The sequence below is a fragment of the Emydura macquarii genome, unplaced genomic scaffold, assembly GCF_026122565.2.
Source record: "Emydura macquarii macquarii isolate MOO-44397 ecotype Brisbane River unplaced genomic scaffold, CSIRO-AGI_Emac_v2 contig_3113, whole genome shotgun sequence".
Lineage (NCBI taxonomy): Eukaryota > Metazoa > Chordata > Testudines > Chelidae > Emydura > Emydura macquarii.
Window position 1 is genome coordinate 434,452 of NW_027133250.1, and position 16,829 is coordinate 451,280.

Genomic DNA, 16,829 nt, shown 5'->3' on the forward strand with positions numbered 1-16,829 from the left:
TTTTGGATCTGAGGTGGTTTTGGGGCTGGTGTGTTCCTCATCTTCATTGCAGGTTCCAAATCTGCATGTCACGTGTTATCAGTACTTTGCCTTTTGAGAGGAGAAGGTCCCTTGTTTCCAAGTGTGACGGAATGCACCCCGCATTCACACCCTCCACACTACTTGAATAATATTTGTGCAAAATATTCCTTATAAGATATCATTTTAAAGCTAATAATTCACTGGTCAATCTTACCATGGTGAAATATATGAAACAAAGTTGTACGTGAAGTTATAAAATTCCCCTGTACGATGCTGTTAGCACATGTTCCAAACCTTATGGCTCTGCCCAGGCAGAAGTTGGCAAACAGATCTGTCCTGAGCAAAGGAATTTGCGTGTGCCTTCATTTTCATTTAAGTAGTAAACAGAGTCATCAGGCAGAAAGGGGTTAAGGAGGAAACCTGCATGTAAGCATACACAGGTGAAAGAAAATAGAGGAAGCATCCTTCCACACTAGACACACTGTCTCCTTATTCTCAGCTTATTCTCTGAGCCATCCCACTTCGCCACGGTATCCAGCGTGCTGCCAGTGCAGAGGGCACCGTCGGTACCAACCCGACTCGGTACTGCGAAGACGGAGCATGGATACTTCCCGCACCATTGGAGCAGGCCGGCCCTGTCGACTTCAGTGGCCAAAGGGCGGCAAGAGCCTTGTTGGCCTTGCTTACGCCACCGCCGCCCATGCCTCCACGAGACAGAAGGGGCTGGCGTTACAGGGAAGCTCCTGTTGGGATCCCCTGAATGGCTCAGGAGATCCCCGGTATGAGGAGGAAGATCTCCTGCAGACTGGTTTCCTAGGGTAGAGCAGGAACGCTCCCCTAGAAGTCATCCCAGGTCACGGTCGCCGGACTGACCTGCATCGAGGCGGTGAGCGAAGTCGCCTGCCCAGCACTGGTTTCAACCCCTCCGGCACCGAGTGAGGTCCATCCCAAGGGCACCGTCGGCACTGACCCGACTCGACTCCATGAAGACGGAGCGTGGATACTCCCCTTCATAGGGATTGACTCCCTCTAACGATTATGGCTTACCCCACGGTCTGCTACTTGGCCGACGGTGTTTACTGAAGGCCTGGAGCGGTAGCTGCGTGCTGGACGGTGCATAATCCGCCCAGGCAGGCCCAGGTCGCAAGCCCAGAGCAGGGTGAGCTGGTCAGGCGTCTCTTGCAGCTGGCGGGACCTGCTGGTAAATGCACAAAGTTCATGTTAACTCAGGTGCAGCCTACGGAATGCATCGGTGTGACCGGTTGCTTCCCGGACCAGACCTTCTTGCCCCAGCCGTACTGTGAGACAGAGTCCCTCAGGATGGGCCACATGCACAAATGCCCAATGACAACAGCCAAATGTTGCCGACAGCTGATAGGTCACAGGGTGGCCTGCACCTATGGGACTGACTCTTAGGCCGCTTCAGTCACGGCCCTGGGATACAGTCCGAGCAGGCAGCTCCTGCACCAGGAGGCTACGATCCGCTCTCCGCCCCTCCCCACTCCCAAAAAAAAAAACCAACAGCAGCAAGCCCTAGCCTCCTGAGATGGGTGAACAACTCCTTGGGATGTGTGAAGAGGCATTCTGTTCATGGAACAGGCTCCTTCAGTTACCCTGATAGCGGCTGCCTCGAGCAGAAGGTAAAGTGCCATATCAGCGCTCACCTCGGCTCACAAGGCCAAGGGAGGAGAGGTGTTGACACACCTATGTGAAGACCCACAAAATGCTCCCAGGGCTTGTGGCATGTCCCTCCGCTTTATTGAGGGCAGGGAGGTACAGGTGCTGACAGACACTATAGTGACCATATACTACATTGACAGGTGGTGGGGGCCCATTCGTCAGCCTTATGAAGGGAACCTATCGGTCCTTAGGATCTGGCAGTGATCACCTCCAGGGGGTGAGAAACGGTGAGGCGGACCGCATCAAGGGGTTGCTGTTCCTCACCACGAGGGGTCGCTGCAGCCACTAAGGGCGTCTACGACCGTCTGGAGCAGGGTTTTTCCCCAAAGGGATCCGTCTATATCAGATTATAACAAGAGGTGTACGTAGTGCTGCTGTCTACATGGTCAAGGGGTGGGGGCGATCGCCAACGCCATTTGTCTGTAGCGGTCAGAGACCCTCATATTCACTTTCCCACCTTTCCCTTCCTGCATACGGTCCTGCTCAAAATGAGGAGGGGCTAAACAGATGCCATCTCGATTATTCCGGCTTGGCCACGCCAGCATGGGTTCAGCATGCTGCTGAATTTCTTGATCACCCGCCTTGGGAGCCTCTGAGCCAGCACGATCCCAGCTCCAAGGATCACGGTCACTTGTGGTGCCCAAGACCTGGACCCTCGACACCTCAGGGAGTGATAGATTGGTGGGCGAGAAGCGAGCCGCTCAGAACAAACCCAGTGAGTACCGCTGGGTAGCAGAAAGCCCTCCACGCAGGTTGTGTACTGGGTTAAGGGGAAATGGCTGTTGCCTGCCGGGAGCAGTCCCAAGACTTTGCCCAGCCTCTCGCCAGTATAGGCGATTTGGAAAATACTTGCCACAGCTAAAACTCCAGGGACTCACTGTGGCCTCCCTGAAGGCCCACCTAGCAGCCATATCAGCTTTCCATCAGCCACTGGAAGGGGGGTTGCGGTCCTCCCGTTAGATGGCGGTTCGGTCCTGGAAGGGGGTAGGAGGCTCTATTCATAGGCCCATGACCCAGTGCCTCCCTGGGATCTTGACTTGGTCCTTCCCGTCCCACGGGGGCCTCTCCCCCCATCCCCCCCCGAAACACACGGCATCATGCCCTCTACTCTGGCCTTCCGGGAAGGTGGCCTTCCTGGGGGTATTTACGTCGGCAAGGAAGGTGTGCAGGTCAGAGCTCTGACCTCAAGTCTCCTCCCCCTATAAGATAAGGTTCAGTTGAGACCGCACCGGCATTCTGGCCCAAGGTGGTTGCCCAGTCTCATTGGACCAATCACATATTCTCCCCAGGTTTCCCCGAATCACATGGTTTAGAGGGGAGGAGAAGGCAGCACTCACTTAAACATGAGTGGGGCCCTGGCTTCTACATCAGAGGTACGAGGCTGTTCCGGAGAGCGACGCAGCTCTTCCTCGCAGCATCCGGCCAGATGAAAGGTTCACCGGTCTCCGCCTGGCGCAGTTTCCTTGGGAATAATTTCCTGCATCGCGTTTGGCCACGAGCAGGTGGAGGTGCCACTTCCATACACCACAGCTCACCCAACAGAGCTCAAGCTCCATCTACAGCTTCCCTAGCGGAAGTGCTAGGGCAGGGCATCTGCAAAGCAGCTACCAGGTTGGTGGTACATACTTTCATGTTCCACCATGCCTCTGTCTAAAGCGCGGGAATGAGTGGGCTTCAGCAGAGCTGGGCTGCAGGCAACTCACCAATAACTCTGGCCCAGAGTCAAGGTACTGCTTGTTAGTCACCTATAGTGGAAGCAAGCACTCAAAGAAGAAAACAAGGTTACTTACCAGTAACTGATATTCGTCGAGATGTGTTGCTCATGTCCATTCCACAACCCACCCCCAATCCCCGTTGCCGGAGTTAGTGGAAAGAAGGGACATAGGGCCGGCAGCGCCTCATATACCGTGGCGTGTGCGTGGGGCTCCGGGGGGTACCAGAGCCGGCCCTACACGGTCTGCTAAGGGGAAAAAAGTTCCAGTAGCTGTGCACGGAGGCATGTACACACCTATAGTGGAATGGACATGAGCAACACATCCTGAAGAACATCAGTTACTGGTAAGTAACCTTGTTTTTTGGGGGAAAAAACTGGGAATGGGAGTGTGTGCTGGGGTCACTCTGCAGAAGTAAGCAGGGCTGGTAAAAGCTAAAGTGTAACCCAGGTGTGGCTGGCAGGTTGCAGTTACAAACAGGTGCTCAAGGTGTGACTTACGTGTTGAAAGACTGTTTGTGAGCGGCCCAAGTTGGAACTACTCCAGCAAGGCATTGTAAGGCACCCAGGGTTGCAGAGCAGAAACAGCCACTCACTGGTCTGGATTGTATTCTGGAATATCACACCAAGGTCTCTGATCTGGGCAGCGTTCAGGATGATCTTTGAAAACCCACCTTAAATCAGAATCCTTTTCAGTTTCTAAAAAGACAAGTCCTGTTGAAATTTCTATCTAAGTTTTTCTGGTGTCTTGGGGACACACTGAGTAGACTCCCTTTTCTTTGTAGACAGTTTGCCCCTTGATCATTATGGCTCTTCTGATAACCACCATCACCTGCATCTCATTGCTCAAAGGTGATCACCCATGTAGTAAGAAATGAGAGCTTACAGCCTGTAAAAAGCTTAAGGCCTAAGTGGAAAAAGTCAAGTGAACAGGAGTATAAGTGGAAAAAACGAAGTAAACAGAAACCAGCCTGTGAACTTACGACCTAACAAACTGGCACAAAGAAAGTGCTGATACTGCAAACATACACATTGCCAAAATGTTACTAATATTCAAATCTCACTAAAAATACACAGCAGGTGCAGAAGGTACCAAGACATCCAGACACCAAAGAGATAACGGACTCTCTGAAATGATACTTTGATGAATAGAAATGTCTAATAAGGTGATAAATAGAGTTGTTTGCTCAAATCATCCAATTTACGGTAAAGGGTGGCGTTAGACTACATCAAGATGGTGGCAACTACCTACGTCAAAGGGGGCAGAACAAAATTGCTTGTAACAGTGTATAAAAGAGGGTGTCAGTGGGAATGACTTTGTCCAGCCTAGGGAATAACGGAAAGTCCCACTGTGAAGTTGTGCAGAGTCCATTGTAATGGAACACTCATATTTGAAGTGTACCGGTAGCTATTCTATAGGTCGCTTCTCATTGTGCTTCAACTTTAATAAACCTGGCCCAGATGCCTTCGTTGCTCAGCTAATCTGTGGTTGTGTCGATTCATTTGATCGTGAGTGCCATCTCGGTTACCTGCGCAGAGCTGGGACAGCACCTACATGGGGATGCACGCATGCAGCCTACACTGACAAGCATCCATACCGGTATAACACCGACGACAACCCAATGATCTGTCCCCTTTGTACCAAAAATAAAATCTCCTTATCCTGCTCCTCCCTCTCCTTTAATGCCACCTTGTGTGCTATTAGTATCCTTATGTTGATTATTCCTTGTCAAATTCTGGTTGCAAAGGAGAGACAAAGGATGATAGTTGGGGTTGGTCCTGCTTTGAGCAGGGGATTGGATTAGATGACCTCCTGAGGTCCCTTCCAACCCTAGTCTTCTATGATGATGTAGTGCAATCCAAGCATATTGATACTAGGCCTATATGCTCTAATATGAAGTGACACAGTGGGGTGAGGAGAGAGTCTGTTATGTCTTTGAAAGCCAGTTAATCTGATTTGAGACCACAAACACTAAAATGCCTTGGTTGTAATATGGTTATTTCAAGATGTCATTACAGGGTTGATATAGGATTGTTTGGATATTTTAACTGTGTATTTTTACCTTGACATGGATGGATTTCTTAATTTTAAGTTTAACTGCATTTCATGGGATTACAATGCCTGGGTCACATGGATACTAATACATGCATGCTAGTTACAAGGTAAAGTTCAGTCAGCATAACAGGATGCTGCTGTCCCCTTGACTGATACAAAGTTGTCCCTCCTATGACTTATCCTTTTATACATTGATACAGACAAGCTATGGATCATGCTCTGGATGTTAGTCGCTGCCCTTTTATCTTGTACCTGCCAGTTCGAATGAAACATCCTCATCCATTCTCCTGTCATCCACTCCTTGTCTGTACGAGGTGGCAGTGTGGTGTTATACCTTCTGTTAGGAATGCGTTAAGCAGTAACTTGCCAGATCTGTTTTTGTACCATCCTCTATGATCAGGAATGTGCTGACTCGGTTAGCTTATTGCTATTCTGCCAAAGCCTACACAGGTTCCTACCCTAAATTATGCCTAGGGCTCCAGCAAAGCTGCTGGGCTCTTAAACTGGGCTCTGAGGAGACTCTGTGAGAGCAGTTTCTTTGGAAAGTGACAGCAACCAAATAGGGTGATTGAAGAGAATTAAAGAAAGCAAAATCAGCAGGCATAGATGTCACACTCAAGGAACTTTATCATTCTCAATACCTTGCAAGTCTCTTGCCTTGAGCATGGCAATCTCTCACTCTGACCTTCCTGCATCTTTCACCTTGTCTAGTCTACATAAAATGTTGTAATGGAAATAACTTCCTGTGTACTGCTCTGCCTACTTTATTCCCCTCCTAGAATCTCCATTGGTGTCCTGTCAGTTTGCATCAAGATGCAGCAGTTTCCCCCATCTTTACAAAGCTATGGGGCAGGGAATGTCTTCATATGTATTTGTTCAGGGGCCAGTGCAACGTGGGCCTTCATATGGATTGGCATCTCTCAGCAATGCTGTAATACAAGTATATAAGTACTGTTCAGTTATTCAAATATTGAATTCCTTGAATGCTGTTAATGTTGCTGCTAACGTTGCAGGTTCCAAAATTAGACCACACCAGAATTAAGATTGTCTGTGCAACCTAAATTCTGTTCCACAGTGCAAATGCATTATAACAATCTTCTAGGTCAGTGGTTCTCAACCTTTCCAGACTACTGTACCCCTTTCTGGAGTCTGATTTGTCTTGAGTACCCCAAGTTTCACCTCACTTAATTCTACTTGCTTACAAAATCAGACATAAAAATACAAAAAAGTGTCAGCACACAATTACTGAGAAATGGCTTTCTTTCTCATTTTTACCATATAATTATAAAATAAACCAATTGGAATATAAATATTGTACTTACATTTCAGTGTATAGTCTGTAGAGCAATATAAACAAGTCATTGTCTGTATGAAATTTTAGTTTGTACTGACTTTGCAGGTGCTCTTTACATAGCCTGTTGTAAAACTAGGCAAATATCTAGATGAGTTGATGAACACCCTCCCCCCCCGGAGACCTTTGCATACCCCCAGGGGTACACGTACCTCTGGTTGAGAACCACTGTTCTAAGTATGTGATCATGCACTTTTTTCCCCACAGGAAAAAATAGGTCTATTAAATGTCTAAATCCCTATTTTTCCTTACCTTTACCAGGATGTGAAGTGATAGCTGTGAACACCCGCTCCACTAGCCAGACTTTTATTTATAAATGTGATGCTGTCCTGTGCACTCTTCCCTTGGGAGTGCTGAAACAGCAACCACCTGCTGTACAGTTTGTGCCTCCTCTTCCTGAGTGGAAAATGTCTGCTGTGCAGAGAATGGGGTTTGGCAATCTTAACAAGGTAACTTGATGGGAGAGGGGAAATTCGTTAGAGGAATGAGTAAGATAAATTAGATTGTGGAATGTATGATGATGAGCTGGAGAGCAACTTCCCCCCTTTCTAGAACCCCATTCTTTGAATTGTATGAAAAGCCATTTGTGTGCAAAACTGAGAGATGCACTGAGCTTGACTTAGAAGCACATCCATAAAAGGAAATCACACAAACTCTGTCTTTTCCGTTCCTGCCATAAGAGCTGGAACCTCCCTGTACTTCCTATGATATTTCTCCTCTTTACTGTGTACCTTTGTAGTGTGCTTTCAGGTACCAAGTGGCATCAAAACCTGTAAGTGTAGCATTGAAGCAAAAAGCCTTCGTTTACATCTGGTGCACCCATCTTGGTATGTATCAGTGCCACTATGCCTTGATTGTGGTATAGATTGGAAGAACGCCTCTGTAAGAGGATAGCTCAGTCCTCAGCTGCTTCAGTCCTTGGTCTCTGAGACTGTCAAATGAAATGCCAATAAGTGTTGGTTCTTTGTGTGACGGTCCGGGTATGTATTCCACATGTACCCGAGTCTGGATGTTTCTTCCAAGCAGTGTCCATTTACCTGCACATACACATTGTCTTCCCTTGAGCTTTTGACTGGGGGCTTAAGGGACTGTGCAAGTCGACACCACTCCAATTCCTTCTTATTGCCTCGTGTCCTGATTTGGAGCCCTTATTCCTCCTTCACTCTTATGTCGATGAGAGCTGTTCTGTATACCTTTGTAAATAGATTTTCAGAGATTCTTAGCTTAGTTTAGGATAGTTCAGTATAGTGTAGCATAATTAGCATAGAACCCCTTCCCAGTTGGGTGGAAGAACCCCTCGCTACCTGATGCCCAGGGCTCTGGGCATCAAGAACTGCATCTCCTGTCCTCATTCCTTTTCCATCTGTGACCAGCATCAATGGTGCCTCTATTGTCTGGTGAGGCGAACATCTCAGCAAAGTGCGGCATCTGTAAGTTCTTCTTGTCCAGGACCAGAGAGGCCTGTGATCTCCGACTCCATACGTTCCTGATGGAAGAGGCTGTGAGACCCTGGACGCAATCTGATCCCAGCCAGGGATACCATCCTGTAGAGTGGCCTCTGCTGACCGATAGTGCCCCTCCGAGCACAAGCCATGGTGTGGAGCCATCGGCACAGAAGCCCAAGGACAAGCCCCCCATGCAAGTAAGAAACTCTCTCACAGGCACAAGAGCAGATCCCCAGAACAGATGGCTCATAAGAGACGCATTTCCTCCCTGAGCTATGCCAGACATGGTAAGATGTCACATGTGGATCCCATGAAACTGGTGCCAAAGGCTCCCCAACTGAAGGGTAAGGCAAAGAAGCAGCAGGATCCTCTGTACCACCAGTGATCTCAGTACCGAGACATAATGAGCACCCAACTAGGAGTGCACCCCCACAGATTCTATTGGTGCCGCCTCGTCAGTCTGCAGACCAGCCAGCTCCAGTGGCTGAACTGGGTCCCTCTGGAGTCTTAATGGGAGCCCTGCTGTCTCTGGGACATATGGAGGATGAGGTATTCCTGCCTTTCCCACAGTCTCTGCTCCTGCAAGCCCATCCATTCTCGAGGACATTCCTATACCTGAGGAAGAACTGCTACTCCTGTTGCAGCAGAGGCCCCTTTCCTATCTCTCCGTTTGGGACTCCCCAGTACTGCTGTTTCCAGTGGAATTGTCATCTGATTCAAAGAAGTACCAGGACATAGCCCTATCAGTGTCTCCACCCTCACCCGACCCCCTTCGGAGGATCCCTCCCACCAATTGATTCTCAAGCAGAAAGCAGATTTCTTGCTCCTGAAGTGTGCTAAATAAAGTGTCCCACGTCAATACCAGGGAGAGAGTTCTACTCACCATATTTCTTCATTGCCAAAAGAGGAGGCCCATCATGGATCTTCATCAGCAAAGTATATTAATTGGAAAGTTGAAATTCCAGATGGTCACACTGGTATTGATAATTCCCTCCTTCCAGGAGGGAGTGTAGTTCGCAGTTCTCGACGTGAAAGATGCATACTTCCATGTGGACATCCACCCATCTCACAGGAAGTTCCTCCAATTCAAGGTTGGACAACACCACTGCCAGTTTCGTGTCCTCCATTTTGGCCTAGCAACAGCACCAAGGGTCTTTACAAAGGTGTTTGCAGTTGTAGCAGCCTCAATGAGACACCAAAGACATACTGTATTCCTGTACCTGGGTGACTAGCTTCCAGTGGGACAATCACAACAAGAAGTTATATTTGCAATTCAGTCTCCTTGACACCTTCTTGTCTCATTAGGGGTTTCTGTGAATGAAGATGAGTCTATTTTATCATCCACACAGACAGTAAACTTTAAAGGGGCAAGGCTTGATTCAGTCTCTACGTGACTCTTCCTTCCAATGGACTGGTTTTCCATGATGACCACCCTGATTGCTTGCATTTGCTGCGAGCCCCACACCACAGTGCGCTGGTGCCTCTTTCGCTTGGGGCACATGACCGCCTGCATTTACAGGACATGCTTGCAAGACTTCACCTGCAGTGCCTACAAGCCTGGCTTAACTCAACCCACAAGCCAGCCAGGGACCACATTGACTCCAGCGTTACTGTTCTCTCAGATATTCTGGCCTCTCTCACTTGGTGCTCCAATCCGTCAAAGGTCATAATCGGGACTCCTTTCAGCCCTGCCATACAGAGGGCCACCATCGTGATGGACAGCTCCCTTACAGAATGGGATGCCATCTGGAAAAACACATTGTGCAAGGTGCATGGATGCCATGTGAAGCCAGGCTACACAATAAAAATCCTGGAACTCAGAGCGGTTCATCTTGCCTGCAAAGCCTTCCTTCCACTCATACATACTCTCCACATGCAGCTCCTATCAGACAACATCAACAAGCAGGGAGGGGTGAGATCTTGTTCCTTCTGCTCCAAGGCAGTCAGGCTGTGGAACTGGTGTGTCAGAAACCAAGTGATCATGGAAGCCTCGTACATCCTGGGTGCTCATAATTTCCTGGCGGACACACCTGAGCAGGACTCTCTGCATAGACCATGAATGGGAACTACACAACGCACTCCTGACAGACCCTGTCTGCACAGTGGGAACTCCCTGGTGAGATCTTTGTGTCACAGATGAATTGAAAGCTTTCCATGTACTGGTCAAAGGAGGTTGTAGGCAGTGACTCTCACAATGATGCTTTCCTGGATACGCAACCTTCAGTATGCCTTTACCTTCTGCCTCAGCTTCTCCAAAAAGTTCACCGGAATGGAGCCACCATCATTCTTATTGCACCCTATTGGCCATGGCAGTTCTGGTTTACCCGATCACTGGTCAGCCTCTGATCATTCCTGGATCTTCTCTCACAGGACTGAGGGAGACGCAAGCATCCCAACCCAAACTCCCCTCACCTCACGGTCTGGTGTTTGGATGAGTGTCTAACATAGAACGTGCATGTTCAGCCCCAATCCAATGGATCCTTAACCAGCGAAGGAAAGAGTCCACCTGGACATCTACCAGGGAAAGTGGTTACACTTCTTGGAGTGGGCACACCGCTATCACTGTTCTCTTGACATGGTGACCATCCCAGTTGTCTTTAATTATCTCTTCACCCTGCAAACATTGGGGTTAGCCCTCAGCTCCCTCCATGTGCATTCTAGCCGTACTTAGTGCCTCCCTTGCCCCAGTGGACGTATGCTCTATCTTCATGCACCCATCAGTGGCATGCTTTATGACAGGTTTGGTCAGGACTTCCCCACCTACTGTCAAATATGTGCCTCAGTGGGATCTTAACTTCATCCTCTCAGCTCTCACAGGACTGCCCTTTGAACCTATGACAACCTGTACCATGACCTACCTTTCCATGAAAGTTGCGTTCCTAGTAGCCATTACTTAGTCCAGGTGGGTCAGTGAGCCAGTAACCATGATGGCAGACCCACTGCAGTTACACCCCAAATTCCTCCCCAAGGTTGTGTCCAAATTCCACCTCAACCAGTCAATCTACTTACCTGTATTTTTTCTGAAACCACATGCCTCTCCAAACAGGAAGCTACACTCACTTGACATCAGATGTGCCCTAGAATTCTACCTACAAAGAATTAGGCCCTTTAGAAAGTCTGAGACTTAGTTGCCATCATAGCGAGATCAAGGGGCTAAGCCATGTCCTCACAAAAGATCTTTAAGTGGGTTTGGACTGCATACTTGAATGCTACCAGATGCCAAACTTCCCCTCTCCTGTGGGTGTTACAGCTCACTCTGCACAGGCCACCTCCACTGCTTCAATGTCGGACCTCCCATTGCAGGACATTTGCAAAGCCGCAACATGGCAATTTGTCCGCTCATTTACAGCACACTATGTACCCTGACTCAAGTGGCAGCCACAGATGCAGCAGTAGGTCAGGCCTTATTGCAAATGGCTCTGCCATCAGCTTCCTTGCACCCACCTCCATAGTGATCACTGCTCGCAAGGCACTCATTTGTGGACTATACAAAGGGATCATCACTTGAAGAAGAGGAAGAGGCGGTTGCTTACTATAACTGAAGGTTCTTCAACATATGTGGTTTTCCAGTACCCGCTCTCCTTTCCCTCTGCTTCAGACTTGGTTACATTATGGTAAGAGGAGGAACTGGAGTAGTGTCAACGCACACTGTCCCTTATACCCTCAGTCAGGAGCACAGGGGGAGACACTGTGCATGTGCTGGTCAACGGATGCTGCTTGGAGGAAACTTTCCAGACATGCTCATGTGGAATACAGATCAAGACCACACATCTCGAAGAATCTCCAGTTACAGTAAGTAACCTCCTCTTTTGGATGGAGATTTTCAAATATACCTACCTGATTTGAGGGCAATATATTCCATTGGCATATTCCACATACCACTTAACAGAGAGTTTGAACTGGGGTAAGAGGAAAGTCTCTGTATCTCATTGCAGTGAAGACGCACCTCTGTAATGAGAAAACCAAAACTTAATTATGAGCCTTTATAATATTTCCAGGTAATTGTAGAATGTGGAAAAAATAGGGGAGATCCCTTCATGCTGAAGGCTCCCCACTGAGTTTCAAATTTGCCTTGCCTCTCCTCTCCTGGACAGATCAACCTGGAAGCAGAGGATCTTCCACCCTGTTCCTGCGCTGTGTTTGGACAAAAGATATTTGTCCTCTTTCTTGGCCACAGTTATCCATTCTGCTCATATGCAGGGATTCAGATTCAGACTGGTTCTAATTTTAATGCCTCTCAACTGCTCTCATCTGGAGTCAGGTGCCATTTTTCCTGATGCTAAGGAAGGATGGAGGTTGATCTTAGATCTAAGAGTCTTAAAGCACGTGAAGCCTCAAAAGTTCAGAATGGTGACTCTGGCAACTAGAATTCCCTTACTGGAGGAAGGGAATTGGTTTTCAGCCCTCAACCTACAAGATGCCTATTTTCATATATTGATACCTACACTTCACCATAGGCCAGGATCATTTCCAGTACCACCTTAGTTGCCATTATGTCTGCTTGTAGAGTTGGGGCAGTATTTTTTCTGAAACCTCATAGTCCTCCTCCATACCCTCGATGTTAGAAGAGATTTGGCCTTCCTATTTAGATAGGACCAGGCAATTTTGAAGATAAATAGATCCAGAGGATTTTTTCTCTCTACTCAGAGACTGTCAAAATGGATATCTGGTTGTATTATCACTTGTTATGAGATTGCAGGTGCTCAACCCCTGATTAGGGTGATAGTAGATTCTACCACATCTCAGGCAACATCTTACAATATTACTGAAGAATGTAACCCTTTCTGAAATATGTAAGGCTGCTCCCTAGACTTCAATACATATCTTTGCCAAACATTATGCCCTTACCCATGCCATAAGATCCAGTGCAATTCTCTGTTCTGCATTATTATCTTCAGTTCTGAACTCTGTTCTGAAACTCCCTCCTCCTGGGAGAATGCTGCTTGGAAGTCACCTGAAATGGTGCACCCATAAGGACCCTACTAGAAGAAAAAGTTACTCACCTCGTGCTGTATCTGAGATGTATGTTGTTAGGGCTCCCCCGCCCTTTTCCCTCTCAGTTCCCAGACACAGTTCGCCAGAAAGCAACAGTCCTGAGTCCAATCTGCAGGCACTGCACAAAGGGTTTATTGAGGGTTACGCTGACAAGCTTAAAACCATAACTGTACCTCCAAGCCCTTCACACCAGTCAGGCTTATTTCTCTTATACACCAATAGAGTTCCCTTACCCCCAATCCTAGTTCTGTACACCCATAGAACTCCCTCTTTCCCTGACCATGGTTCTGTACACCGATTACACCTGTAGGCCCTACTCCCCATACCACCCCTTTCAATATATGGTCATATTCTGTTTTGGGGGTTCTGGGGGCTTTGGTACAGCCCCTTTTGTACTCCATGGGAGGGGCAGGGAGTGGGGTTACATCTTGGCCATGGTCAGTTTATGACCTTGTTTGTTTCTTTTTAACACCTCCCTTTACCTCCCCTGTTTTCTCAGCCATTTGCCTGTCCTTGCTATGGCATCTATCTTGAAGAGGAGTCAGAGCTTTCCCTCACTTGTGCATTCATATATCACACCTTCACTAACCCTTGAAACATTTTAACTACATCCCTTATCTTTTCACAATAATAAAGAAAAACCCATCTAATTGCAGACAGGCAAGAGGAACACACTGTCTTTGTTCTTTGCTAACGTGTAGCTGAGATTTTGACTTCCAAGCAGGCCCAGAGGCCCAGAATCGCATCTCAGGCAAATACACAGGCCTAAATACTTATATAAACTTACATTATATACTTATACCCTGACATGTGTCCTTATGGATGCTCCACTACCCGTCCTTCCCCTCCACTTCATACTGTTCCCTAGAGGATGTTGGGTTAGAGAAGGTGGTTTGTCCATGCACCCCTGTATAACCTTGGGATCTGACATGAGGAGGCTTAGGTTGGATGCCTGGGCCAAACAGACACTGCTAGCTGAAAATCTCTGATGGAGGGCTCGAGAGGCCCATGCACACCTGAAGTGGAGCAGTCATAGGGAAAGCATCTCGAACTGCAGTTGTACAAGGCGAGTAACCTCTTCTTTGGGTGTAGTTCTCCGGCCTGTTATGCAGGAGGTCAGACTAGATGGTCCCAATGATCCCTTCTGGCCTTGGAATCTGTAAATTAAAATAAAAATGAAACACTGCTTTAAAGGGATGCAGTTCAGTGGAGGGCAGCACACAGCAATTTGGAGGGAGACCCCAAGGCACTCTGCCTCTTCTTGGTTTTCTCCCTTCCAGTGTTTAGGGATTCAAATTTACCAGGTTTGTTAGATGGCTTGAGGAAGCTGGACTCCCAGGTGCCATTGTTCTCACTGCCCTGACCGTGGGCCAGGGAAGGGAATGGCCTCTGAGAGCAAGGCTGCAGGGAGCACAGTGAGGAACGTATGCTGGTGTTCCCAGTAACCAGGGACTGCAGAACGTGGCTGGGTGTTGGTTGAGGGTGCTGGATTATCTGTGGGCCTGCTAGCTGCATGCACTGCAGCAAAGCATTCTGCTTCCGTATCACCTCTAGGAGTTGATTCTGCATGTTCCTGTCTTTACAGTGTGTCTGCTGACTACAGTGCACTGTCTGGATAGCTCCCGGTCTCTCTTTCCACTCTGACCGCAAATACAACCTTCAACGCCTTATTGTTTTCAGTCTGGGGGCCAGCCTACAAGGAGATTTGTGTACATTTTATCACACGTTCTCGGTTTCATCCCCCTCAAGTTAGTGAGCTGCTCAGCCCTTGATAAAGGCCCTGTCCTTGAGGGTCTGGCCACTGCAGATGCCGTGGCTGAAGGAATGGGGAAAAACAAGTAATTATTCATATCCAGAGAAGCAGTTATAGCATTTTTAACATTTATTCCCCCACCCCTGAGCTTCTTCCTAGTCTTGCGGGGACCTCAGAGACAGTGAGTGGTATGTGTGGGGCGGCTAGATGGAGATTTTTGAGTGTGCAGTGTACTCTGTTTTCATTTGTGGTTGTGCCTGGGAGGCTGTGGGGTGTTGGAAATTGTTTCCGGTTTAGCTTTGTAATTTTGTTATGTTTTGGAGGCACTTCCATGATATCAGAAAGGTTAAGGTTAGTAGGGCCATGTGGAGTTGATCTGGGTAGTAATCCCCTCTGTATTCCCTTTAGACTGTCCTGGCTGCCAATGATGATCTACTACCTCTGAATGGCCTTATTCAAAAAAGCAAAGGGCAGACCAGCAAAATACATTGTGAAGTTAATCGCCATGCAGTGTAGGCAAGCTCTAATTTTGCTAAATCTTCAGCTACCATCAGTGTCCCCATCTGCTCACAAGGTACTCCTGACATGAACATACCTCCCCTTCCTCATCATCATCCTTGGAGGAATGTAGTTCTCCTTTGTGCATGCCCCATCGTCTTAGTGCAGTGGGAAATCTGGAAGGGAGTCCAGGAATGAAGTAGAAAACAGGGTTACTTACCAGTAACTGTTGTACTTCGAGATGTGTTGCTCATGTCCATTCCACACCCACCCTCCATCCCCGCTGTCGGAGTCGGCAGAAAGAAGGGACTGAGGGCCCGTAGGGTCGGCGGTGCCTCATATACCGCGGCATGAGTGCAGTACTCCAGGGGGTGCCTAAGCTGACCCTATGGGGTCTGCTAAGGGGAAAAAAGTTCCGGGAACCAGTGCACGGTGGCATGCACTCACCTATATTGGAATGGATATGAGCAACACATCTCAAAGAACAACAGTTACTGGTAAGTAACCCTGTTTCCACTGCTATTCCTTCCCAATTAGAACTAGTGTAGCAAGAGAGCTTTGGCTACAAAAATACCTCATGGAGCAGGCAGTGTGTCCGCATGCGCACCCAGACGTGGCATCGACAGACCCACTGGAGCACCCACTCTCACCGGTGGTAAGTGCATCTCCTGCCAGGGTGACATCAGCGGTACCAACAGTTCTGACCAAATTCTATCATGTACACAAGAAGCACAGTCATGGGCATAAAAATGGATCCCCAAGAAGGACTACACCTAAGCGCAGCATTCCCTCCTCAAACCAGGACAAGCCAGCTGAGAAATTGTGCCCAGACACCACAACATCAGCACACAAAAGATCCAAAGCAGAGCACAAGACCAAGCACCAAGACAAACCGGTGCCAACTACTACCTCAACCACCAGAACCCCAGGCTCCATCCACTTTGCTGAGTCCGTCCAACATATCATTCCTGGTACTGCGCACACCGGTTGCCTGTCGTCCCTGACACCAGCAGTGGAACTATTCTTACCGCTTGAGGGCTTCCTGCGCCAGCCTGGATCGTCTAGCATTGTTTAGCCACCATCTTCAGATGACGAACTGCTGCTTCTCTATCATACACCCTGGCAGGCCACCTGCACTGCTGGTTCTGCCTGCTTTGACGGTGCTGCCCTTTCCAGAACAGCAGTCGGATTTAGATTCATCATCAGACCTGGGCTAAGCATTCTCACTGATGCAATCATATAGCCTATCGATGTATGTACCACCACAGCACCAGGGGCTTAGATACCCACAGGGCCCTCCAACACAAAGGGAACAACGA

At 48.3% G+C, this 16,829-nt stretch overlaps 1 protein-coding gene across 4 annotated transcripts in view; it reads left to right on the forward strand.

Moving 5' to 3' along the window:
- Window positions 1-16,829, forward strand: part of KDM1A (lysine demethylase 1A) — a 111,809-nt gene that overhangs the window by 74,021 nt on the left and 20,959 nt on the right. For all 4 annotated transcript variants that reach the window (XM_067530770.1, XM_067530768.1, XM_067530771.1 and 1 more), the window contains one exon: window positions 7,081-7,268. In XM_067530770.1, coding sequence (XP_067386871.1) covers window positions 7,081-7,268 — 188 coding nt within the window. The remainder of the gene's footprint in view (window positions 1-7,080; window positions 7,269-16,829) is intronic.